We start from the raw sequence: 27,699 nt of genomic DNA on the forward strand, positions 1-27,699 counted from the left end.
ATTCAGCCCTAATTTGTTCACAGTGTCTTATATAAACTAAAAATGCAATGAACATGTTACCAAGTAAAAACATCATTAAAAGAAAATACAAGATTGGAGAGGCACCTGGATGGCTTAGTTGGTTAAGTGTTGGCCTTCAGCCCAGGTCATTGATCCGTCCTGGGATCTATCCTTGCACTGGGCTCCCTGCTCAGTCGGGAGTCTGTTTCTCCCTCTCCCTCTCCCTCCCCACCCTCTCTCTTTCTCTCAAATAAATAAATAAAAGTTTAAAAAAAGGAAATAAAATACAAGATTGCAGCACACTATTTAAATATGTTAAATAGCTGACCCATTTAGTGCATATTACATTTCTACACTCTGTAAAAAGTTATACCTAATATCCATTACCTCTCTGTTATGCACAAATTTAGATTTGGAAATATGAAAACCTATAGGTAATAAGACTCCCTTTACAGTAGTCAAACCATTTTATATTTAAATATATATAGTACAGAACAAAACATTATTTACCATGAAAGGCAAGAAGATACATGATTCTGAAAGACATTTAGCTCACAGTGAGGTTCTTACATGACAGGAAGGCCACAATAAAAAGAAAAGCTCAGGGTGCCTGGGTGGCTCAGTTGGTTAGGCCACTGCCTTCAGCTCAGGTCATGATCCTGGAGTCCCGGGATCGAGTCCCACAGAGGGCTCCCAGCTCTGCGGGGAGTCTGCTTCTCCCTCTGACCTTCTCCCCTCTCATGTTCTCTCTCACTCTCTCTCTCAAATAAATAAATAAAATCTTTTAAAAAAAGAAGAAGAAGAAAAGCTCAAAAACCATAATGAGTAAGAAGAGGAGGAGCATAACCTTAGCAAACAACTAGCTAAATAATTATTATAATTGGATATTAAATTTAGCTCTTTCCCATCCAGACACTACATCAGAGAAATCATATAGGTAGTATGAAAAGTAGAAGCCCAGTTTATGATCAAAATCAATGCACAAAGTTCTAAAAGGAATGTATTGCCAGAAGTCTTGTATGAGAAATATCAACCGCCCCAATGAACAAAAGCATCACTTGTTTTGCCAAAGATTCAAAAATAGTGCTTTTGTTTCAACCTCAGGAAAGGTAGAGCTCACAATACTAAACACCAGAGAAGCAAAGCCTCTTCTGCAGAAAGCCGGGTACTATGCTTATCCCTGTAGAATAAGTAGGGCCCCTGCAGAGAAGTCAAGGCAGAGGACCATGAACTGGCACAGCGGTGAGTCACGAGGGGAGGCTTGGGTTGCATTCTAGTGACTGGATCCCATGATCTAAGTGGCCATGGAAGAGCTCAAGACAGAGAGAGTAAAAAAAAAAAAAAAAAAAAAAAAGGATAAGGCAGGGAAACAAAAGCTAGGGGAAAGTTAACAGATCCCAGGTCTGCAGTCTATACCTTAATTCTGTGCTCAATCACACGGCAGGTCTGAGACTGCCTACCCACCCCCTGCTTCTGTCAGCCCTGACTCTTGGTTAGTCAGTTACCTCATCTGGGAAGAGCAGAGAAAAGGTAGATAAACAAGGCACAGGCAGAACGATGTCATTCCACTGGAGTCTAACTTACATCCCCACTTACATACAGTGCCACCTCATCTCAGTCAGTGAATATATGGAGTCCAGAGAGTTCTAGGATTCCTCAGAAAACAATGTGGGCTCTGCACAAGTACTCAGAAAGCAAGAACTATGCAGTACAGACAAAAAACTTTCAGGCTGAACCATTTTAAAGACAGCCTCTTCAATCATCAAAGACCCTCACCATGGCTTTGGTTGAACAACAATGTTTAAGGAGCAATGATATTATGGGTAATGTCTATTTAAAGACAGTATGAAGAGATTCTTATGCTTAAACTCTTTGTTTCTGTAAGATGTGCCTTTTATAATAACAACATACCCTTAAAAAAGATGATGTGCCTTCTAAACCACACATAAATGAAAATATATTTATTTTCATTTTAATATGAAATTCATATTAATAACTAAATTTTTAAAATTAGTCATCCATATATAAAATGTTAACTGTTAAATAAAATACTGCAGCATAGTACCCATACTTGTTCACTTCTTAACTCCAGTGGCTCCTGAAATGAAGTATTTTTAAAGGTTCAATTGAACTGATTTTTCCACAATCACAAAATAGAATTTTCACTGTACAGGAAAGCATTTTTGTATTAACTATCTTACTTACAGTGGAAAATTCAGGTTGAAACTATGTTTAAAAATCCCCAAAAAGCTGAATAAAACAATCAGATTTCAAGTGAAAACGACAAGTAATAACACTATTTATTTATGCCTAATGCTAAATAAAGCACAATTTTCAAAATCTCCAGCTTAGTAATTGATATGGTGGGTAATAATTTACAATCTGAAGTCCCTAGTTAGATAATTTTCAAGAAGGATCATAATATGTCTAACTGTAACACAGGATAGTATACAGAAATTAAGGTACCAGTCTAGATTATGATGTAATTTGGCATATTCATAAAGCACCCTCTACTGGCAAGGGAAAATACTGCAACCAAACTCTATTAGACATTCAACATAGCTGCTGTTAAGAGTCAAAAATGGTAGTCAGTAAAAGCTGCCTGTGGATTCTGAAAGGCTAAGTTAAAGGGGCCATGCTAGAATGAAGTGCCACATTCACCTAGTAAGTTAATAGCATTTTGCAGAGATAACTTGGGTGCTGTGTTCTACTGAGATGCCTAAATTATAACCATAACCACTATTTCTGCTTCTGTACCTTCGCTTGCTAACCCATGAGGAGATGGAAAATTACCAGCAAACTTTCTATAGGCACTCTGTAACCACACAACCCCCACCCAGAATGAAACCTAGCAGAGTGGCCGTTCCCGGACCCCCACCTGGCTCTGGGCCAAGAGATAACAGCCATCTGGCGCCAGAGAAACCCCCACCCAGATCTGGACATGACAAAGTGACTGGTCCCAGACCCCCCACCCAGCTTTGGGTACAGGAGATAATAACCATCTGGCACCCCGTAGCTTGACAGGGAGACCCCGGCCAGTCCTGAGGTGACACATACCCTAGCGGTGCCAACCAAGCAGTTTGAAGAATGACAGCCCTTTGACCTAACCAAGAATCTGTTCCCAGCCCTTTTGCTGCTCTGTAGCACGCCAGTCATATTATGGAGTTGCTGTTTGATTTTCCCGTGGTATGTAGTGATTTGTTACGAGATACTATGATGTATGCCAAATCCCTGCCTCCCCTAAAATAGTGTATAAAAAGTGCTGTGATCCTGAGTTCAGGACCTCTTAGTGTCACTGGCAACAAGTGTGCGGAGGTCCAGGTTTGAACTCGTAATAAACGACCCTTGCTGTTTGGCTTTGACTCTGGACTCTGGTGGTCGTCTTTGGGGGGTCTCGAAATTTGGGCACAACACTACCACCACCAGGTAGTATTTAGATCTGCCAAAATATTCCTTGGGGAAAAGATTCTTATATTATGAAAAAAATAAATGGAAAGTAGAACATTTTTCAGAAATATACCCTACAACCAACTTTGCTGAAACATTCTATTGGGAAAAATCTTTAATTTGGCAAAATATCTTACACTTCAACTTCTTATGATTTAAACAGACCAGAAATACGTATAAGTACAAAGATATTTAAAAAATATCTATTCAGGGGCACCTGGGTGGCTCAGTGGGTTAAAGCCTCTGCCTTTGGCCCAGGTCATGATCCCAGGGTCCTGGGATCGAGCCCCACATCGGGCTCTCTGCTCAGCAGGTAGCCTGCTTCCTCCTCTCTCTCTGCCTCTCTGCCTACTTGTGATCTCTGTCTGTCAAGTAAATGAATAAAATCTTAAAAAAAAAAAAAAAAAAGCTCCTTGCCTTAACAACAATAAATATATTTAAAAAAAAAAAAAAAGAAAATATCTATTCAATTGGATTTAATCTTTTTGTCTCAGACCAGGTTCTTATTCAGAAGTCATGCCAGTGAAGTGAGCAGTACAAGTACTAAAACTAGAATGATACAGTGAAGATAAGCATGGTTCGTGCACAAGAATTATGTACAAATTCTTCAAGTGTTCTATAATTTTTAAACAATCCCATAAGAAAACCATTTGGAAAGTGAAAAGAAAAAAAAGTTTCATGGTACTCAGAGAAAAAAAAAAAGTTCCAAGTCACATTTAATAAAAGAGAGAACAGAGACCCCATGTACATGAAGTGTTAGGGACAGAAGAAGATGACACCCACTGTCCTCAGTCTCAGTCCACTGCTTGTTCCATTATTTCTCCCTGAGGATCACAATCACCCACATATAACATATAACATACATCTTTTCCATCTAACTATCTCACATGTTTGTAGATTAATCCATGGCACATGGTTAGAGCTATCAGATTGAATATCATATGAACTTTAATGTCTGTCAGATTACTTTGGAATATAACAATATACAAATAAAAAGATAAATTGATTTTGTAAACCACAAGAAAAGTAAAATTTTATATTCACTAGTACCATCTCTTCTCTTCTTCGATATTAAATCACTAAAAGAAAATATTATATGTTCTTAGATATTCTGACAAAACAATATGTGAAATTATTAAAGAAATCATTTCTCTTTGTTATTACAATATAAGACAATATGATATAGTATGAATTTTTCTAGACTTTGCTATAATAAAAACAAAAATTGCAATTCTACTTTAGTTCTATTCTATTGTAAATTCTATTAATGAGGGCTACTGTTGTTAGGGTTAATAACTACAGTATATTTTTCCGGTTAAATTTCCACATAAAAAGAGTAACTTAGTAAGTTTTATGCTTATTACAAAATGTATTAAACTTATTTTCTGCAAATATAACCATTCACTCCTAGTAACAACCCTCTGACATACTTGTACATTATTTTTAGTTCTTCAAAACAAGGGAGCTCTTGTTTTTGTTTTGCCAGATTTAACAATAATATGCATCCATTTAAACAGCTAAGTGTTATTACGGTGCATATTATAAATGCACAAAACTACATGTTTTCATCAATTATATGGTATTTCCTGAGCAAACAGCAACTGACAAAGCTTGAAACCAGGATGAGGTGTTGCAGTGACAGGCTCAACTAGATGTCACACTTTGTACTGGAGAAATATTTCTACTAATTCTGAGTGATAACTCAAAATTTATTTTTGCAAGAGCTTACTTTTCTGCATTATTGGCCTTGCATTTTAGAATATGTTAGTATATAAATTAATGACAAAACTCTGTCTCTATTTAAGTATAAAAAATCAACTAAAAATTTTCATGGCAGACACTATAAATGACTAAAAGATCTTATATTCTGATGAGCATTAATCTTTATCTTACTGACCTTTCTATGTTCCTGCAGGCTTGATGCCGAAGAACACTTTTTATTGCACACTGAACATATGAGCTTTTTCTTAGGATCTCCTAAAATGAAAATAAAATGCTGTCATGATTTAAATGAGAAAATTAGAAGGAGCATCAGATACAATGTTTCTAGGTGATACATCATTTCTAAACAGGTATTTCATCTTAACTTAGAATTTTAAAACTTTCAGTGTTATAGTTACATCCATTAAACTGCATTTTAAACCCTTTCTTTTTAAATCTGAAAAATATTCAGCATGATATACCACTTTCTACATAAATTAAATAGTCTTTCACCTTTCCATAAACTAATGTAAAATTTTTTAAAGCACACTTACATGGAAAATTGTACTTGAAATTAATCACATGTGTTTATAAAAAAAAAAACTTATGGGATTTATTAACTCATAAGTTGATTTTGCTACTTGCTTTAAATTTTAACAGAATATTTCATTTAATCATATGGATTTCTTAAGATGGAATTCATAGATTATTCTTTCCAGAACTAGATTCCTGCAAAATCTATGAATATATACTTTCTCATATTAATATTAAGAACCAGAAAATAAAATCAAGTACAATAAAACATTATACTGGCATTCATATTAATATACAAATCAAAACAAGCCCAATTTTGTCTTCCTACATAGTGATTATAGTAGTTCATTTCATATTTCAAATTTCACAGTGGTTATAGGATTGAAGACTCAATAAAACATTTTTTCAAATATGATGTAATAATAGTACTATCTGCACTACCACAAATAACTGGAGTGGGTTTTTTTAATGTGTAATTAATGAATTTCAAATATACAAAAAGTAAAAAATAGTATGAGGAACTACCATGTATCCATCACCTGGCCCCAGCAATGACAAATCCGAGGCTATTCCCACCTCAACCGCAACTCCATCTCCTCCCCCATTATCCATTATTTTGGGGAAAAAAAAAAATTTTTTTTAAGTTTTACAGAATGATTTTATCATCCGACTATATTTATGAAAGAAAAACACTTTTAGAAAAAGAAAAATATGAATTTTGGTCTTATTCTTCAAGTTACTTATTTCAAAAATAATAGCACTATTTTTAGCATGCTGAATATTATAGCCAAGAAAATTTTTCTTAGTGAATGACAAGTAATTTGGCTACTGAGGGAGAAAATCCTCGCAAACAAAATCAGTATTCTCTGTACATATAGACTGAATACATGAAGGTCGACTGAGAAAGAATATTCCTTCTTTTCCAGCTCCTACTAGCTGGCATTTCCCTCCTTCAATCCATAATCTTTTATTGTTCTATCTTATCCCTCAAACCAGCTGCCCCTTGATACTAGATCCTATCCTTTCCATATAGGTAGGTCAGAGGCTGAGGGAGAGAAGAGAAAAAGAAGTGAGACATCCACAACCATACCTCTTACTTTACTTTCATCTTCCTGCCACTGTCCCTCCAGCTATCATAGGCAGTATACCGTACCTCATCCCTACCCTGCAACCTTTCCTCCTCATGTCTTCTATTCTTCATCCTAGGACTAAAATCCCAGTTCTTTTGAGAAAAAAAAAAAAAATTTAAAGCTTATGACAATTTGCCTGAGAGTACAGACAAATGTTATCTCCCATAAATACAAAACCTCTTGGTTTTAGTATCCACAGAACCTAAACAGAAGAAAATAATGGAAGTGGGTTAAGGAAGTCCAGCCTTTCTATGTTTCATCGGTTTCCTCTTGGGTAACTTGAAGGTCCTCACCACTCTACCAGCTTCCCTAGGTTGAAGGACAAGAGCATCTACCAAACTGTAACTACACTTTATACTATTTTAGTTTTGCTATATTCAGGTAAGTCTGATTTTTGAGTTTCAGATTCAACTTTCAAAAACATTCAGGAACACATTATTTATGATGGTAGAAGATGTATGAGAAATTAATACAACCGTACTGAATACATAGTCATCTAAGTACTGTGAGTTTCAGTACAATATGGGTTAGGTATTCTGCCAGGCGTTCTACAATCATGTGTGTGAACACTGCTTTGCTTTGCTATTCTGAATGTGGAATATTCTTCCTCCAAATGTTTGTGTATCACACCGAAGAAAGGGGAGAAGCAAAAAAGGGGCTATGCATGAGAGACCTGTTATGTATTGATCCCAACAAAAGGTACATATAGTAACCCCTGATTAATAATAGTACATTCCATATTTTGTATGTTTCCACAACATAGAAATATAAAAATAATTTCTTTTATAAATTATTTCCTACAAAGTCAACATGAATTTCCAGAATCAATAATATTATAATATTCAAGGCCAATTACAAGAAGCCTCAAAGAAATTATGCTTATAGCACAGCCTGAAGACCACATGCCCAATGACAAGAATGCAAGTTTCCAGAGTTTCAGTATGCATCTGGTTTTTTACTTAGTTCAGCAAAGTTAACTTTAAAAATGACATGAAAGATTTGTTATAATACATAGCAGACAAGGATGGAGAAAATTAAGAACAGCATTTTAAACATAACAGCTTAAAAAAAAAAAAAACTACGAAGACAGGTCTATCAAAAAGTTATGCCTGCCTTTTGTAAGCACAGGAAAGGCCGAAGTATAATGAATTCAGGAAAATGCCATCTTCCCTAAATCACCCGTATATTCTTCAAAAGGAAAAAAAAGAAGTCAGAACACTGTAAAGTCCTACTGAAAGCATCCTGAAGCTGTATTTTGCAAGCCATCCTTTCTACCGCTTAGAACTGCCATATAGAGCTCAGACATAGTATGAGGCCCACCCAGGGATGCCAAGTGGGAGCCAGCAATCACACTCATAGTTGCTTCTATGTAACTTTAACATTAAAGGAGATACTTTTTGGACAATGAACATAGGATATGGAGGCTGAGTACTGATTATCCTGTTCTCACACATGTGAGAATAAACAAGATAGGAGAAGAGAAATCCACTTTCCCCATATCCAGAAAGACATCTTTCCACACATTTCCAGAAACCAAGGGCAAATGTAAACACATGAGAAAAGCGTAAGTACAGGCGGATATGAGGAGTTCCACGAAGGTCGGCCTCCTTTAAGGAAAAGACACCGAGGAAGTGAAAAGTTAACTCTGACATTACAGCCATCTGTTCAACTCGGCACCATAGATTTAGTCCCTGAGCCAAAATACATTTACCATGTGCTAAACAGATACAATCTAAGTGACAGTCAACTGTTGTCTTTGTTTTATTGTTTAGCTGCCCATTAGAAGGCATTCAAATAGTATCTGCCTTATTAATTCAAATACATTCAATTCCCATGTCAAAATGCAGTAATTTTCTCCAATACAGAAGAAATATAAATTTAAAAAATGGAATTTTACTGTAAAAATATTAAGGCATGAGAGCATTACGCAATAGTTTTAAAATATGTTTCTGTAAAGAGAAATTTTGTATTTCACCTGTAAATTGTCACAATATTGATTCTTAATACACCCCCCCTACCAAGCTCCAGTAGGTTCTAGCTTAGGTTTCCAGCTATGATTACTTTAGATATAGGAAAAATGACAAATACTGTCGAAATCAACTTGAACAAGAAACAGTGTTCAGTGAAAGAAAAAAGTCCCCTGCCAGAGCTCCACATCTGTGTGAGTCCGATGGAAAAGCAAGCTCTCTCCTTGAGAGCAAGAATTAAAAACAGATCACTGCAGCCCAGGGAGAGAAGGGCCCCTTTAAGAACGACCCTGCAGGGACTTCTCACCAGCATGGACATTTTCCTGGTGTCTTCGGAGAGCATCCCGGCTCTTCAGCCTCTTCCCACAGCTGTCGGCCTTGCACACAAACCGGGCATCTCCCCGGCAGGTCTCCTGATGCTGCTCAAAACTGCAAGACAACCAGGCAAGAGGAAAAGGGAGAAGAGATGGTGAGGCCATACTTAACTAATTCTTACATCATGGCCAAGCTTTTGCAACGCGAGCTCTCCAGCAGAGTTTCTGGGTCATCTCACGCACTACCTGGGCAGGTAAAAAGGAAACACTTAAAATCCCACTGCAGCCTCGTGATACTAAGTCACAACAAAGCATGGAAAACATGCATGCTAAAAATGACCCACAATTAAGTAACAGCCATCTGAGAACTCAAGACACAAAACCTTGATGCTGAACTGAAGGAAGAACTGCAGACGGAGCACTGAAAGCTTCGTGAAGAATCCTTCAGACTGCTTCTCGCCGGGCACTGAAGAACACTGAGGGAAGACAGAAAAAAAAAAAAAAAAGAAACAAACAAATAAATAAATAAAAACTGGAAATGTAAGACAAAAACTTAAGAAAATCTCTCTACTTTAAACAAAGTCCTATTTGTGATCTCCGTTTTCATTCTGTCTTTTGCCCTGTAAAATTTTGATCAGTACCTCATTTAACTGTAAGAACCAGCTCAGCAAAAATATATATGGTATAGATTCAATAAAAGCTGACCGAACTGCAGGTTTTTTGTTGTTTTTGTTTTGTTTTGTTTGTTTTGTTTTGTTTTTTAAGATTTTATTTATTTGACAGAGAACACAAGTAGGCAGAGAGGCAGGCAGAGAGAAAGAGGAGGAGAAGTTAGGCTCCCCACTGAGAAGAGAGCCGATGCAGGGCTTGACCCCAGGACCCTGAGATCATGACCTGAGCCAAAGGCAGAGGCTTTAACCCACTGAGCCACCCAGGTACCCCCAGATTACAGTTTTAAAGTCTATTCACTAAAAAGTATATAGCTCATGCTTTTTTTTTTCCCAAAAGCCTGTAACAGAATTTCCAAATGTTTAATCTATTGCTATTATAAAACTTCTTTTAAGTTTTGAGCAGAAATTCTTCATCACAAATTTCATAAGTAACATGGATGCATATAATATGTGAAAATTATCTTAATATAAAATATAGCACGCTTCAGAATTTTACTTCAATGAATAAAAAAATGAAATAGTACATCTCTATTACAGATTTCTTACTCATATACGAAGTGACATTCTTAAAATAAAAATACATGTATCTACCTCTCACTTTTAATGAGTGTAAAATATTTAAGTAAAAAGACAATATGCTATTAATATAAAGTCAAAATAATAAAGGATGCAAAGCAATGTGTGGGATCTTTTAATGGATCTTAATGTCATATCCTATACCTATTCATCTTTAAATTGTTCCCCTTAAGTTGTCATGAAATAAACAGGGCTTCTTTTCCAAAATGTCCATTTCCTTGATACTCTGAACTCTCTCCATTTCTTAAACTTTTCTTTTACTGATTTCTAAGAAGATCAAATGTAGACAACTGAAACTTGATCTGTAACCTCAGAGCACTGAATTATGCATAACTGAATTTCAGCTTAGTAAGCCAATGAGCTTGATATTTAATGGCAAAAAATTAAATGGACAAGGACTTATTAGCATAAACAATGCTCATTCGGTGAAGTTCATAGTCAGAATGTTTCAAAATCAACATACTAAACTAAGATAAGTTAATGACAATGACAACATAGAACGTTTACTATCTTCCTCCCTCCCTATCTCTTTCTCACATGCATGCACATACACACGCACATGCACAAGTTAAAAACTGTAAAACAAATCAAATGGAATAGTTAAAGAAGTATTAGCTTATAATTTTGATATTCTTTGCTATACGCACTGTCTTTGCAAAGCCTGCTTAACTGGGAATTTCTTCCCACAGTTCTTGCACTTAAATTCTTTCTCCTCGGTAGGTTTCTGGTGCAATGTCTGAAGATGCTCAGCAAGAATTTCCTCGCTGGTAAAACTCGAGTCACACTGGGGACAAGCATAGTCCTCTTTACGGCCAAGGCAATCTACACATTGACAAGGAAACAGATTTATAAGACAAAAATTAAGAGCCAAGAATTGCTCAATTTTAGTTTCACTTTAAAATCAAAATTGTGTTTCACAGTATCAGAATAATAAATGCTTATCTCTATGAGTATTAAAAATATTGTCCATGAAAAATAATAGGAAGTGTTAATAGAGAGAAATACATTATCATTTAATTCCTTTCTCTTGTTCCAGCAAATTAATACAAAATCAAAATCAAAATCAATTGTTAATTTACCCTATAATGTTCACTTTTCACATTAAAGAGATTTTACAAATGTTGAATGAGAAAGCAAAAACTTTCCATGAGACAGGTCATCTTGAGTTCACTGAGTGCACAAGGAGAAAAAAATCCAACCAAGGCAAACTACGTGGAATCACCAAGGGGAATCTCACATACATGTGAAAAAGACCAAGGTCATAAAAACAGCACTCATTATGGTAGGTATAGTGAGGCTCCACTGCGTCTCTGGCTTGTCAGTCCCTATGGACTGTCACAGATCCGCCCAAATTTCTCAAAGTACATTATTTACATTACAGATTTTTTTCTTATATTAAAATTTTATTAAATAAAATGAGATTTAGAAAATTTAGAAAATGTGAAGAAAGTAAAAATGACCAAGAATCCTGTAAGGAAGAGAAAACCACTTAATAAATTCTCAAGTCTGATTTGTCTTTTGTCCATTCATATCTTCCACACAGTCTGATAATTACATTTATGATCATACTTTTTATGCAATCTCGTCTGTTGCTCTTTTTTTTCCATTCAACATTTTCTCAATTAAAAAAAATAGTGTACCGTATTATTTAACTAAACTCTCCATGGTTTGACATTTGAGTAGATTATTTGTTTCTTTTGTGTTATGGGTTTGTTGTTCTATGTTCTGGGTTTTTACTGGGAGAGTTGCTTTTATTAATAAAAACTAATTTCTAAAAAAAAATAGCAATAATATTAATAATGTAATTAACTGATTCATACTTTTTAAGTCTCTAAGTTTCTGTTGATTATTTTTACAAAAGTAATGGAATTTGGTATTTGTTAACTGAAGAAAAATCAGGATGATAATAAATAAGCAGGAGACTCATTTTTAAGCTAAAATAGTGGACATAATAATAACGTGCCCGGGGGTGTGACATTAAAAAAGTATATACTAAGAGTACATCAGAGGGAATAGTCAGTAATATTGTAATTCACATAAATAAATAAATACCCCTCAAAAAGAAAACACAGAATAATCAGAAATAGTCACCCAAAGTCTGAAATGCAAAACTGCAAAATGCATATTTGAAAGATAGAACAGAAAGCCTGTCCTCATCTTCCCCTTAAATAATCCACCTAAAATAAAAAAACACAAGCAGAGGCTGGCAATGCTGGGAATCCTTATACTTTCTCAGCCAGTAACATACAGTTCGAATAGGAAATTCATATGAAAGACATTATGACCATGGTGACTAAAGAAACTAGTGTCACTTCTGAAATGGCTTTGCTAAACAAAATGGAAAAATACCCTCTGGTAAATTTCAGCCCATTACAAAATGTGAATACCTATAACATCATTCATATTTCTTTCAAACCCCAGCAGGAGTAAAACACAACATAACAGAAACAAGTTCCAATAATAATTGATTATTCCCCAGCAGATGGCAAACAAGCGACATCCTTGGATTGCAGGCCTGATCAAAGCAGGTCAGACCTACAGTCCACACACAGTTTCTGGTTACCCAGCTGAAGCTATCTAACAGTTCTGCAGGCTTCTACAGTCAGAACAGAAAGAGATGTCCAGAAGCTCCAGATTCTCCAAGGATCTCTAACAAGAGGGAGGCCAAGAAATAATCCCAGAGGTTCCATCTAGCAGTGCCCTCTGGACACCTCTGCACTTGCCCTTCCCCATGTGCAGATGAGAACGTTAACGTCTCTAAGAGTTAGTGACTTACTCAGTTACAAGACTGATTAGTGGCAGATTCAGGGCTGGAGTACAAAATTCCTCATTGCTCGCCACCCCAGATGTACCAGGGAGAGCAGTGAGAGCCAGGAGCTGGCACTGACCTTAGCAGTCCTATAGGGTACATCTATCACCCACGCCCGCCATTCTCCTCCTGCTGGAATAAAGATGGGCTTACAGCCGGATATCCTCTGAGAGTCGTTCTAACCACAACTATTTTGACAACACCCTACGATAATGCAACTATAATTCACCCACAGTTCAAACCGTATTTCTCCTACAACTTCCATTCTCTCAGATCACCAGTTAGAGGCAATACCTTTTCTGCCAGCTGTTGATTGTCCTTTAGAATTTTTAACTTCCCCTTCTTTGATCATTGTCATAATTTGCTGTTCTTCCTCATCAGCCTCCATGTCACTGTCCAGGTAGCCAATCAGCAGCTCTGTATCTGTTTCTATATCCTCAATTGCCAAATAGAAAATGTTTTCTCCTTCCTGAGACAAAATTAAAAAATATGCTGTTGTATGACAAATAATTTTTAAAATGTTGATCCACTCATTTGTTTCTAATAGTAATGAAGAAATCATTTTAAGATACATTGAGTACCATGTGCCCGTTTTTTATATCTCCAACTGATTTAGATACTGAAAAAGGAAACTGACAACATTCAGTCACCTGGCAAATAAAATACAAATATATATTACTGATAGTGACATTTATATATAGCAAATGAAAGTCTATTTATATTTCTAAAAGTGAATTTCACATTGTTAATTTGCCTAATGCAGTAACACCTTGTGGAGGTCCGTAAATGCAGTAAGAAGAAATCTGTTAAGTAATGGCATCATTTCTGCGCCTAGAGAACAAAGTGCTATCAATGACCTAATTATGATTAATATTAAATCCAAAACTGGAAGGAAAAAAATTACAATTTATAATATAAGCCAGAGGAACAGCAAATGAACCCTAAAAGAATTTCCAAAAAACCTAGACCAGAAACAGAAAAAAGACGAGGCACCTGAGAGGTTCAAAGAATTGACTAAATCATCCTGTGTACCTAAATTCCACTGAAATGACAGGAAAGCAGAAAAGAAAGGAAATTCTAATATCAATACATCAATTTTTTTTTCAAAATTCTAGAAGATTAGAAATCAGGGTTGAAATGATAGATAACTACTCAGAAGAAATTTCAACCCATAACAGACACAAGAAAAATGTTACAAAGAACCTACTTCCCAAGGAAACCCCAGAGAAACTTCACACTTGGAATGAACTGGTACAAAAAGCCCCTCTGGGCCTTCGGCCAATCACCAGGGAGGCCAGAACTGGGGCTGCTTAGCTCGCTGTCCGCAGGAGAAACACCCAGAATTGCTGTCTTTTACATAGTTGAGGATTTGTTCTGGGAGGGCTCCTAGTTTGGCTGCTGAGGATAAAGAGAAGCAAAGCATAGCCTGAATTTATTGAACCTTGGTGGTAGGCAAGGGGACTGAAGGACAAGGACAATAAGCTCCACCAAAGAGTGAAATTCAATAACGGAGAGAACAAAGAACAAAGCCTTCCCTCTGTTGTCATTATCACCACTCTTGTTAAGGAGGAAGAGACAAGAGGAGGAAAAAGAGGTAAGGTGAATGAGAGAAGGAAGAGGAGAGGGAGAAGAACGTGTAAGACATGTATGTGTGTGTGTATGCATTTTTACATAAGCAGAACCCTCATGAAAAGTCGGGAAAAATATGCATAAAACTGTTACATGGTTATCGTTTAGAGGCTGGGAGGAAAAGTAGTCTATATTCAATACTGTTTTACATTTTTTTGTTTTGGTTTTTACAATGAAAAGAATCTTCGTAATTTTTAAAACAGTGTATCTTAGAAAATTCCATGCAGGAAATGGAAATGATGATCATAGTCATCATTTCTGGTCAAGAAAGGTTTGATGCAAAAGTTCGAGTTATTGAACAAATCTAACCATCAGCTACAGTTAATTAAAAGATGTTTCTATAATATTTAGCGCATCCTTGGAAGATTTTTAATTTCAAACCTGCAGAAACTATAAAAAAGTTATTTCTAATTAAGAACACAATTAACTTCTATACAATTGTTACTCTTTGTGCAACAAAAATAAATGAAAAACAATAGAGACACTCAACAAAAGAGAGGTCTCTTTTTAAATTAACTCAGAAGTGGCAATTTCCAGAGTTTGGAAACCACTTGCCAAGAGTTACCCAAAGCAACAAATGAAGATTTCAGAATACAATCATAAATTTTAGTGCTTATCTGATCAACAGGCAAGAAATTTAATTGAACCATCTCTCCAGAATATTAATCATCAATTTCATGATGGCCTGAATAGCACCAAGAAAAGACAACGTTTTTAAATTTTAAAACATGGTAACATTCACTTAAACTGCAATCATAAGACACAGCATGCCTATTTAGGAACTCCATAATTTTAAAAAATTAATATACCAGTTAAAACCTCAATTCAATAAAAGTAATAGCATTATAGCCACCAAGGGCCAACTACATGTCTTGTCTGTATACCAAGATATGGTACAAAGAGGTATTACATTACAGGTATTATCATTACAGGTATTAATTCAATCTATTTATTTTATAGAAATATAGATACCTTTCTATGTATAATTCCTACCACTACCCAGTCCAAGAATCTCTTCCTTTCATTTGCTACCATAATAATTTTAAGAAGTATCCTCTTAGATGGCTTCCTTCCATACACCTCACTAATTTAATTGCAAAACAACTCTTCATTAATATTGTTCTCCTTCTTCAAAAGTTTCCATTGCCAGAACCTGCCAGATTCCTAATCACTGGAGCTCTCTTGAGCTCTTAGGGCATATTCCTCACCTGTAGGCTCGCCCCAAGCCCAATTCCATGTCCATTGGCAAGAAGGATTTAAAAGGTGTTGACCCAAAGTCCTGGGACTCAGCATCAACTCCCTGTTGTCATTATCCTGGCTCTGACCTTGCGTTTCAGCTTTGGTGACTATTCTAATATTCAGATCCTGAAATTTACTTCTTATAGCCATCATTTCTGGTCATTGGGTTTGTGGCTTATTCCCCTGAACATAGATCCCTCCATAAGAAAATCACTCCTTACATTTACATGTTAGGGTTTAGCACCTTTCTGGACTCTGCTTGGGGTCTGGGGTCCTGCTTATGGTTCCTGTTATGGGTTCCTGGTGATTTTGCTGAAAATGCTTGAGCTGGGGGCACCAGGATGGCTCAGTCGGTTGAGCGTCAGACTCTTGGCTTCCACTCAGGTCACAATCTGAGGTCTGGGATTGAGCCCCCAGGTAGGGCTTTACACTCAGTGCAAAGTCTGCTTGTCCCTTTCCTTCCTCCTCTGTTCCTCCCCCTGCTCATGCTCTCTCTCTCAAATAAATAAATAAAATCTTTTAAAAAATGCTTTGGCTGAAAGAAGGCTGTTCAACATGATGATCTGTTCCAAAGCAAATATTCCTTAAAAAAAAAAAAAACTTATTTAATTTAGAGGGAGACAGAGAGTGTGTGTGTGAGCACAAGTAGGGGGAGGAACAGGAGTAGAGGGGGAGAGAACCTTCAAACAGAATCTACACTGAGCTCACAGCCCCACAGGATGGGAAGCCAATCTCACAACCTGAGATTACAACGTGAGCCAAACCAAGAGTCCCACACTTTACGAATTGAGCCACTCAGGGACCCCAAAAGCAAATATTCCTCAGCCAGTGGTTTTCATTGTGTGGGTAATCAGGATACAACACAGAGTGAGTGGTGTTACAATTGTTTTCCATCTCCTGCATTACTGCCCATTATTTTGAATTTGTTTCTTAGTTTTGTTTCATTTTGCTTTATTTTTGTGTATCATTTTCAGCTAATTATTTGTATTGCAAGCTGCTTGTAGCATCAAAAAGCTATAGTAGCCTAAATGTCCAACAACAGAAGTTGGAATAAATTAAATACCTAGCAATTGGTTTTAAAATTTACCAAATGTAATTTTGAAGGGAAAAAAATATATGTCATACGTGTGTGTGTGTGTGTATACACACATAAATACAATGTGCCCCCACAAAGAAAAAGATATAAAAAAATATTAATGGAGCTTATCTCTAAGTAGGGATAATTTTAAGTATTTTGCAGAATCTTCTGCTAGTCCATACGTTACAGTATTTCTAGAATTAACAGGTGTTACAATAAATAATAAACAGACCCGGGTCTTGATACCCTGAATTGTACCTCATAGGGACTAAACAGCACAGGCTTTGGGCTGGCCAAGGTTCAAAGTCTCAAACCACCAGTTTCTTCATTTGCAAGATGAAGAAAATTAACAATGCTTATCTCACAGGCTGGTTGGTTATAAGAATTAAAAGAATATTTGTAAAATTGGGTAAGGTGCTTGGCATATGATAAGCATTCATGAATGGCAGCTCTGCTATTATTATTATTATTATTGTTGTTCCATCATGATATATAACTTGAAAGACAGTGGTTAAAAGAGTCCTTTTTTTCAAAATTTATTTCAGCCCAAGTGCCACATAAAGTTGCTATGACAATGCTGCTTTTGACTAACTTTCATTTGGCCAAATTGCTCTCAGCCAAAATATAATTCAATTCCACTGACTGCCTACCAGAGCTCTGAATTACTTTGGGTTTCTGGTTGTCACGCTCTGTTCTCTTGTTAACACACTAATGCGTCACTCTGGTTTGGACCTTCGATCTCAGTCACCCGTCTGAACTGTTCCTAACGTGACCAGCCATCTGCTCTGCTTGCAACTGAGGGGTTTCCCAGGACATGGGGCTTTCACAGTTAAAACTGAAAAAGGACTGGGCAAACCAGGACAGTTGGTCACCCTAACTACACCATCATATTCTCCAAAACCACATTCTGAACTCTACTTAAGATGTCCTCCCAATAATATTGACTGGGTCCATCCCCCAATCTCCAACTGAGGGTTTTCAACATATAGAATGAGTCGTATCTCCAAATATGGCTCCAAAGTCTTACCCAATAGACTCCCATCATCTGAACCCACTTTGTCCTCTCTTCTTCAACTATCCTGCAAACGAAACCGCATCCTATTCTTTAGACCAGCTGGCATACTTCCTCTCAGAAAACACTGGCCTCATTCCTGCTTAGTACAATTGCAAAAACCCCACTTGGCCTCCCTGCTACAACTCCTTAGCATCGTCTGAGGCACAGACCATTTCTGTCCTTCTCCATGAAACCTTCTCTAATCTACTAAATGCACGTAGATTCCAGGGGTTTTCTCTATACGAAATGCTTTAACGTTTTTGGGCATTTATAATTTATTTCTCTGGGCTTCGTCATTTAATTCATATGATCAGGAAATTCTAATATGTGTTGATCTTATCTTCCCAAAGATAATTTCCTCAAGGCAGCAAATAAGAATTACCATGTGTCGCCCACAGCGTAAGCTGTACTCATAACAGTTGCTCAACATTTTACAAATAATGAAAAGTACAAAAGAATACTAAAAGGCTTGTGTCTATGGAAGAAAAGCACTTATTAGTAAACTGTTTGCAGATACTTTCTTTTATGTGCCTTTGGTGATAGGCTATTAAAATAAACCAGGTCGCAGATAGTGGTGACTTGGAAGGATGATGGCAGACAAATAACGGAGATGGTGAGAGTATTAAGTATGATCTGAAGAGAAAGCAGATGCTATTTCCTGACAGAATATACATGCAGTATGAGAGTAGAAGGGTCGAAGATGAGTCCTCGGTGTTACAGTTTTCCCTCAAGCATTCACAGATGTTACTCTATTTAATAACAATTCTTCTTAAGGTCTAAAATAAAACACCAACTTTAGATTTTTATTTTGAATCTGTATATTCTCTGTAGATGTAAATATATTTTCACATGGTCCTTCACTCAGGTGCCCAAGAATATAACCCAATTCAACCATTTTTTTAAAGATTGTATTTATTTATTTGAGACATAGAGAAAGAACGAGAGAGAGAGAGAGAGAACAACCTGGAGGAGGGGCAAAGGGAGAGGGGAAGCCAGGCTCCCCGCTAAGCAGAGAGCCCGATGCAGGGCTCAATCCCAGGACCCTGGGATCATGACCTGAGCTGAAGGCAGACGTTTAACTGACTGAGCCACCCAAGCATCCCCAATGCAGCCATTTTAAAAGTTAATTACTGTTCTTCAACAAATCTGCAAAGTAAGAGTGGTTCATCATCCCCAATTGAAAAAAATATATATTTTAGGTCATAAACTACTTTCAAAGCTCTTCCTTTGAACGGAGACAATCCACTCAGATAAGTAAAGTACAGGAGGACATGATCTGTTTCTCTGAATGATACTGAAAAAAAATAATGGTGGCTTATATTTTATTAGAGTCATCATTTTGGTAACATCATATATGGAACTCAAATTTAGAGACAAACTTACACACACACAAGAGATTTTCTGGATATCTTCATCGTCAGAGTTTTTTAAACAAACTTAGGTAATGAAGATAAATAAATCCAGAAAAAAGGTAGTAACCTGGCCAGGATGATTCAACAGGAAAGTTGGAGATGGTGCCGTGTGGTAGAGCTGTTACAGAGAATTCTCTTGAGGCAGGTGCTCCACCAAAATCCTAATGCACCAAAACAACCATTTCTGAATTCATAAAGTAGAGAAGGGCAGCCATATAAATACTGTTATAGTCAACTGTCATGTAGTCTGAATGAGTAACTGTATGGATATGGTCCTAAAAACAAATACTATCATCAATGTCATTATCTCTTTCCATACTAGTAACCTACTCTTAGCCCACTGGGTGTCTTAGCACACCAGCTGGGAGGTTCCATCGCAGGAATGAGCCCAAGGGTGATGAAATCAGCCTCTATGCCAGAGTAAAAACTCAGATCCAGAGAGGAACATGAGGAGGCTTTAGGGCTTTAGAATCAGACTACAAACTGACACAACTCTGTCACTTTCTGCCTATGTAGGCATCCTTCCTTATCCCTATGGGCCTCAACTGCCTCATCCATAAAGCAGAAAAAAATACAATTTATTTATGCCTTAGATCTTACTGTTAATTTCTGGTAAGTGGCTAAGAACACATAAAAGAAATAATACCTCACACCAGTAAAGCACTTTGCAGTTTTCTAAAGATTTCAATTACCTTATTTCATCAGATTTTCACAGTAACCTTGTAAGATACAGATAAAAATGTCAAGTGAATTTCCTAGGACACTGGACAAAGAGATTCTACTTTGGAATCATATAAACTAACTTAGGATTCTAGCACATGACTTATTAGCAATGTATCCTTAGGAAAAGTTATCTTAACTTCATTTCATTACCTTATCTACAAAATGGGATCAATAGCACCTACCTAAAAGATTAAAAAATAAGGAGTATATAAAGGAAGTGTGATAGACAGTAGGCACCTAAGAGATGGTCAGCATCAGGGCCCATCTCCCAGAAGAACTCCTCCAACCAGAGCACATTTTACAAATGGGAAAGTTGAGGCTCATAGATGATAAATGAATTGCAAAGCTCACACTTAGTAAATTCTAGAGCCAGTCTAGAACTAGATAAGTGAGTACTGGCATGATGAGGTCAGGAGTGAAATATAATTAGTTAATCATTACAGCTACAATTTCAATTTTACTGGATAAAATATTTCCTAACGGAGCCCAAAATAACCCAATGCATTTAAGGGCTAAAGGGAATTTGTCTTCACATAATTTTTTTTTTTTTTTTTTGCTGCTTAATTTTCAATGACTCACAAAATAATTTCCTTTTTTAGGAAAAGATCAGACACTTATTATTTACTATGTTGCCTCAATCGCATGCATAGGAAAAACTTACATCCTGTTATGTAGATCTGATATTAATATACTCTTAAAATAGCCACGTATATGCCATATACAAAGTAAGAACCCTTAATTAGGAGTCAAGATGGTTCTTCTGACTTTGGCTTTCCCACTTGGGCCCTTTCACCTTGGGCGAGTCTCTTGCCATCTTTGGAACTCTTTTACTTCATCTGCCAAAGGATGGAGGTAGACTTCATTATCTTATCCCTTCCAGAGCTAGATTCAATCACAAGTGAAATAACTTCTTTTTGAAGCACTAGTTAACAAAGCTAAAGAGAGAAACATGCATACAGAATGATGTGATCATTGCTGTTCCTCTCAGATTTCACCCTGTGAAGAGGAATGCTGGTATGGAATTAAGAGTGGAAAGCTGGGTACACAACCTTGTAAGACTGGGGCAGGGGGCTTCTCTGAAATTACACAGAATAATGAAAGCCACCAATTAATAAGATTTTCTCAAAGTGACTGCTTCTGTATTGTGGCAGTAGCTAGAACCAAATAAACTCACAATGTCTTCCAGTCTAATTCTTTCTGATTCTATCAATATCACAAATCATTTACTGCTGGATATACAGGTGTACCTACTTTTCAAATTTCCTATCTCTTTCCAATACCCAAAATCTCAAAAACCTCAGCTTTCTTTGACAATTTGCCCACTGTCCCTTCTCAAGTACCATGCCCCACTAGGAAAGACTTCATGAGAACCCATGCATTTGAAGTTCAGTTCTGTATTTCAAAACAGCAAAAGTAAATGACTCTTGTTTTGCAAGGAAATGTCATCCCCACTGTGTGCAAATAAATAAAACTCTAGAAGAGGCCAAGCGTGATTCGGTGTTCCAGCTGCGCCTGTCTGACTTAACTTGGTTTCTGTTTACTTGTTGGCAGACGGTTGTGCACATGTGGATGATGTAAGAAAAAATCATGATTGTGAAACTGGCGAAGACACAATTCATTGTATTAAAAAGGTAGTAAGTAGTGAGAATTCAGATTCTCCAGCCAAAATGACTAATGACTAATCAACACAATAGGAAATCAACTTCAAAATTCTAGAGGTTACAAATTGAAACTCTACCAGCGTGGATGAAAAGAAAAGTTTGGACTCCAACCCAGTTACCGATAGAAGCAGGAGACAAGTGACGAAGGTGGAGAAAACAAAATGTAATGAAATAGGAAGAATTCCTATTCCTCTCACTTAATTCTTCTTTACAAAAACTCTAATTCAGTCTCCACTTGTGTAGCAGTATCATTTCGGCAGAGCTCAATGTACAAAGCTGAAAAATATCAGTAAAAATTCATTTCCACAGTAAATTTCACAAAATATATTAATACTCATGTAACAATAAAACCAAAAACCTTTAAAATAAGGTCCAACTGTAATAGACCATCGCATTCTTATTTATTCACTTGCATCCCGGGAGGAGGACTGTACCAAGTAGCCAGGTAGCTCAGAGTCTTGCAGTGGTGTCTGTGGGAGGTGGGTACTAGATCAGGCTTGACCATGTGACTCCTATCGACCCATGAAACGTGACTGGAAGCAAGGTGAGCCATGTCCAAGAGAAAGCTTTAAGAGAGTCATCACGTTTGGGTGACTGCTCTTTCCCTTCCTCCAGGAAAATGCATGTCTCTGGTAAGGGCTGTTCCTCGAGAACCAAGTGGAACTGAACACTGGAAAAAGTCACAGCCTCCAATAGCCTGCACTTGTGTGGACAAGAACTAAATCTTTGTTGCTATAAACCACAAGGACTTCAAGGTTACGTGTTAGAGCAGTCTTCTTGGCAAAAGTTGACTGATACAATGACTTCAACAAAATAATACCTTTTTAAATTATTTTCTTGGTGAATAAGAAGAACATGTCTTGAAATCAAGGCAAATCACATGCAGCAGGAAAATGACAAGTGTATTTTAAAGAGTGAACTGTGTAAAGTAATTTAATTTCATGTTTATGGTGCATTAATCAGGTCCTATAAAAATGAAGTTTTAAACAAATATAAATGAAATGGTCCCCCCTCTTTTTTTAAAAGATGTATTTATTTATTTCAGAGAGAGAGAGAACAAGCACATGGAAAGGCAGAGGGAGAAGAGCGGAAACAGACTCCCCGCTGAGCAGAGTCCTACACAGGGCTCGATCCCATGACCCACGAGATCATGACCAGAGCTGATCAGGTGTCAGATGCTTGACCTACTGGGCCACCCAGGAGCCGCTCAAATGGTCTCTTTTCTAATCACAGCTCATAATCAGCCACAAAGCAAAGAAACTGTTTAATATGATTCCCAGGAATGAGATACTATATTAGGCAAAAAACTAAGTCCATAAATAAAAAACAACAATCACTAATCACTAACATATATGCTATCTTTCTCTGAGGGGCTCAAGCAAAGATAGTTATCTTTGAAGCATCTTACAGAACAAATCTGACATCATGGAGAAAAAAGTGAACAGAAAAGACCAGAAGAATAAAAAGAAAATTTTGCTACATAGAAAACACATAATTTGATCCTGGGAAACGGAGGTTCTTCACAGAAAAAAACCTGTAACTCAGCTATTTTATTTAGATAAAAGTTCTCAATATTGATAGACCAAGACACTTTAAAATAAGATTATGCTACAGGGAACCGAGTGGCTATTTTATACACAAACAATTAAAGAACATATCGTGTTTGCATAGTATATGTGCTCTATTTTACATCAGAGTCTCTTTTAACCAACCTCCACTTAACACATCCCCAGGTTTACCCAACACTCGCATCAAATCTGCCGAACAATGCCCCAAGTCTTCTCAGCGAGCAGCCTGCTCTCTGCTTTGCCCACACACCTCTGCCCTCACTACTTGACTTGTGTGCTTGCATCCCAAGAGTCTGTTGTGTTTGTTCCCACAGGTTTATGTCACTTGTACAAGTTATTTAATTAGTAACTTAACTAAATGTTACATAAACCAAAGACATGAGTAAGAAAAATGCAATTGTTTCTAAGAAAATCAGTTATGCATTTTGAAAAGACTCAACATACGGCTGTAAAAACAAAACAACAACAACAAAAAAAAACTGTCAAGGTACAGAAGGTAAAGCAAATCTAAAAGATGGGGGAAAATCATAACTCTGGACTGCACTCAGGTTGCTTTACAAGAAAGAGGATTTACTCATACTACTTTAAAAATAGCAAAACTGAATACTTTAAGGAGTAGTTATGAAAAAAAATATGAAAGCAAACACTAGTGAGAAAACCTATACTCAGAATCAAGATGGCTTTGGTCATAAATCAAAAAAAATTAAAGAATCAATGTATACTTATAAAACTTAAAATAAAATGGTTAAAATATTAATTCTATGATCCCTAACTAGCACAAACTTTTTCTATTACCTGACCAAGTATTGGTCCACATCATATCAGAAAAGAGAATTTCAACCAAATTATCATAGAACCAAGTCTGGGCAAAAGTTCCCCACACATGCCTCCCTAACCATCTATGCTGTCCCTGTCAAAGTGTTTACCATCCTGATCTGTATTTATTTTGCTCTATCCCCTAACCGAGCTAAAGGCTCTATGGGGGAAGAGATTATAACCTCAAATTATATATAAATTATCATTCCCAAAATATTTGTTATTCTAAATGGGATCAGAATTAGCTAAACACAGGTCTCTCCTTCCCCCAAAGATCGCTGGTTCCCTGTGGGCAGGCCCTACATCATATTCACCTACGTAGAAATATCAGTACCTGACTCAACACCTTGCTCATTGAGGCGATCCACAAAGGATCCACTGAACTGAACTAAGTAAGAGAAAAATAACTGTCCTTTCCTTTTGAATTTATAAGACCATAAAGGCAAGAGTGTCATTCAGGAAAGTGTAAGTTGCTACAAAAAGCGTTGGGGGATCAACTTCCCCTTCCCAATTAATTCTTAAGAATTCAAAATTTAGCCAACAATTGAGAGTGTTTTAACTAACTGGAAATAAGAGAACAGATTAGACAAGCAGATGTGCTTCCTGGAAAGAGAACCAGAATCAGGCCAAGCACACTCCACTCAACATACTAAAAGTCAACTCAAAAACCTAGGAGAGAAGCTGAATGTCCATTCAACACATCTATTGCTGCACATAATGCACACAGGACTGCAGATACCCACTCACAAGAATGCCCAAGCCAGTTACTACTCTGTAGAACTTTACATGCTCCTGGTGGAAAAGGAATAGAAACTGGTTAAATTACCACAAAGCAAAAAGGGCCCAAGACAGTTGTACAGAGAGCAGCAGCTCTGCAATTTTTAGAGGCAGTTCCACAACAGCATTTAAAATTCACTCTGAACACTGTAAACTGGGTAAATTTTGGACAAGATAAGATCGAGGGGGAATGGGTCTATTAAAATAGGGAAAATGATGGGGCGCCTGGGTGGCTCAGTGGGTTAAGCCTCTGCCTTTGGCTCTGCCTTTGGTCCTGGGATCAAGCCCCACGTCGGGCTCTCTGCTCAGTGGGAAGCCTGCTTCTCCCTCTCTCTCTCTGCCTGCCTCTCTGTCTACTTGTGATCTCTCTCTGTCAAATAAATAAATAAAATCTTTAAAAAAAAAAACATAGGGAAAACGATGTTGGCAATGTCACAGCATTGCGAAGGGTGCTTTAGGTTAAGGCAAGCAACAAACCTAGCTATAACCCTAGGTATTGCAGAAAAGTTGCAGACAAGTCCACTGAAAAGGTGGCTTTGATGTGTGGAGTGACCAAGAAGTCAAGCACAGATGGAACGTGCCCTGTGAATTGCAACATTTGAAGAAAATTATAAGGCAACCACCTCACACTAGTGAGACAGGAAAAAAAAAAAAGTGGAAAAGTAGAAATCTAGAAGAAATTTTGTTCATCCAATCAATATGACTGTATATTTTATATATCAACTTGACTAGAACACAGGGTGTCCAGATATTTGGCCAAACATTATTCTGGGTATATCCGTGAGAGTATTTTCAGATGAGATTAACATGAGAATTCACTGACTAAAAACAGGAGCTTGCCCTCCCCAACATGGGTGGGCCTCATCCAATCAGTTGAAGTCCAACGGAACGAAACAGTGACCTTCCCCTGAGTAAAAGACAATTCCTCCTGCCTGACTTCCTCCAACTGGGATATTAGCTCTCTCCTGCCTTTGGACCTGAGCTGAAACATGGGTTGTGTCTCAAGCCTGAGAGTCTTCCAATTTAAACCATAGCCTCTGTTCTCCTGTTTCTTTGGCCTTCAGACTCAGGCTATTACATCAGCTCCCCTTGGTATCTAGCTGGCTGGCTCACCCTGCAGATCTTGGGACTTGTCAGTCTCCATAATCATGTGAGCCAATTCTTACAATAAGTCCCTTTACACACATATCCACTGATTCTGTTATTCTGGGGAACCCTGATGAATCCAATCAAACTTGAAATTTAAGATGTCTATTATATTGCTACAATACAATCTATATGATAAAAAACTAAAGTACATTTGATATAACTTCTAGTCAAAGAAAATGTATCAACATCAACCTAGACAAAAATGTAACATTAAATAACCTACAGATAATTTCAGAGCAATAATCTTTCAATATCAATAGTTTTTAATTCTACTTCTTTTCATTTTAATAAAGATAGAAGTACTTCTAATAGAGATAAGTAACTTATTTGAGGAAAAAAAAAAAAGAATTGAGCCCGTATGTGCCAAGAGGTATGCTGGGACAAAGTATACCACAGGGAAATAAACCCCACACAGCACTCACCCTCAGAGCTTATAGACTAAGTGTATGCCATTAATCAACCACAAAAGAAATCAAAGAAATGGAAAATAACCTGATGAATCCAAAGACAGTGAGAACATGGTGCTTCTAGAGTAAATAATGGAGAGAGCTGATCTCAACCAGAGTTCAAGGATGGTTTCCTGGCAATATGATGACTTAGCTCAGATTTGAAGGATACAAACAGAGGACTGTAGCAAAGGGAAAAGGGAAAATGCATGTGTGGAACAAGTGGAAAGAGCTGGGACATTTAATAGCTGGGTAAAAAGGAGTATAAGCTGCAAAAACAGAATGAAAATGAGTGGCAAGGAGATGAGAGTACTTCACAACAGATGAAAAGCTCTGCTCCCCTACTTCCAGGCTTGATAAACTTGAGCTCAGCCTTTTCATCTGCAAAATGGGGATACTAATCCTTTGCAGGGAGAGAGGCTGTCAAGAAATTAAGTGAGATAATGCTGATGCAAAAATATGACAAATTTTTATAATGGACCAAAACAGCAATTTGAAATCTCATTTCACAAGTACAGATAATCAGTTTTTATTTATTTTGTTTTGGTTTTAGTTATTGATTGACTTTCTAGGGGTTGAAATTATGATAGGGTTTCCTCTGGCCTTTAGATGTTGTCGGAAAAGTTAAAAATCATATGTGTTATTGAATGGCAAGATGTGAAGTATCTTCAGGGACTATTATATATCACCTTCATATACAATATGGCATTGGTCATACCATGAATTGAAACAAAGCAAAATATATTTACAGAAGTTTAATACAAGCATAAAATGCCCAATAATATGATTTTAAATCTAATAAAGAAAAAAAAATGAGGCAAGAGCAGAAAAGCTATTTACAAGCACACTGCATTCCAAAGTCTAGAAATGTGCACATGGGGTTGAGTCACATAGGGAAAGCTCTCAGAAGCCTCGTTGGTTTACACGCTATTGCTAGAAGAGGAGTCAGGTTAACTCTCAGCAAGAATGACCATGTTCCTTTTTCCATCCTGAAAAAC

The 27,699-nt window shown here is 37.0% G+C and overlaps 1 protein-coding gene and 1 non-coding gene across 2 annotated transcripts in view; one reads left to right on the plus strand and one right to left on the minus strand.

Annotated features, from left to right (window-relative positions):
- The window catches only part of PRDM5 (PR/SET domain 5), a 219,983-nt gene that overhangs the window by 100,749 nt on the left and 91,535 nt on the right, over positions 1-27,699 (minus strand). Inside the window, exons 4-8 of the mRNA XM_059377917.1 lie at positions 13,444-13,618; positions 10,988-11,162; positions 9,477-9,569; positions 9,087-9,208; positions 5,345-5,424 (exon numbers count right to left, since the gene is read on the minus strand). Coding sequence (XP_059233900.1) covers positions 5,345-5,424; positions 9,087-9,208; positions 9,477-9,569; positions 10,988-11,162; positions 13,444-13,618 — 645 coding nt within the window. The remainder of the gene's footprint in view (positions 1-5,344; positions 5,425-9,086; positions 9,209-9,476; positions 9,570-10,987; positions 11,163-13,443; positions 13,619-27,699) is intronic.
- On the plus strand, positions 3,970-4,073 carry LOC132009477 (U6 spliceosomal RNA). Its single transcript, XR_009401950.1, has one exon. It is a non-coding gene; the product is annotated as a U6 spliceosomal RNA (small nuclear RNA).

Source organism: Mustela nigripes, chromosome 1 (assembly GCF_022355385.1).
Source record: "Mustela nigripes isolate SB6536 chromosome 1, MUSNIG.SB6536, whole genome shotgun sequence".
Lineage (NCBI taxonomy): Eukaryota > Metazoa > Chordata > Mammalia > Carnivora > Mustelidae > Mustela > Mustela nigripes.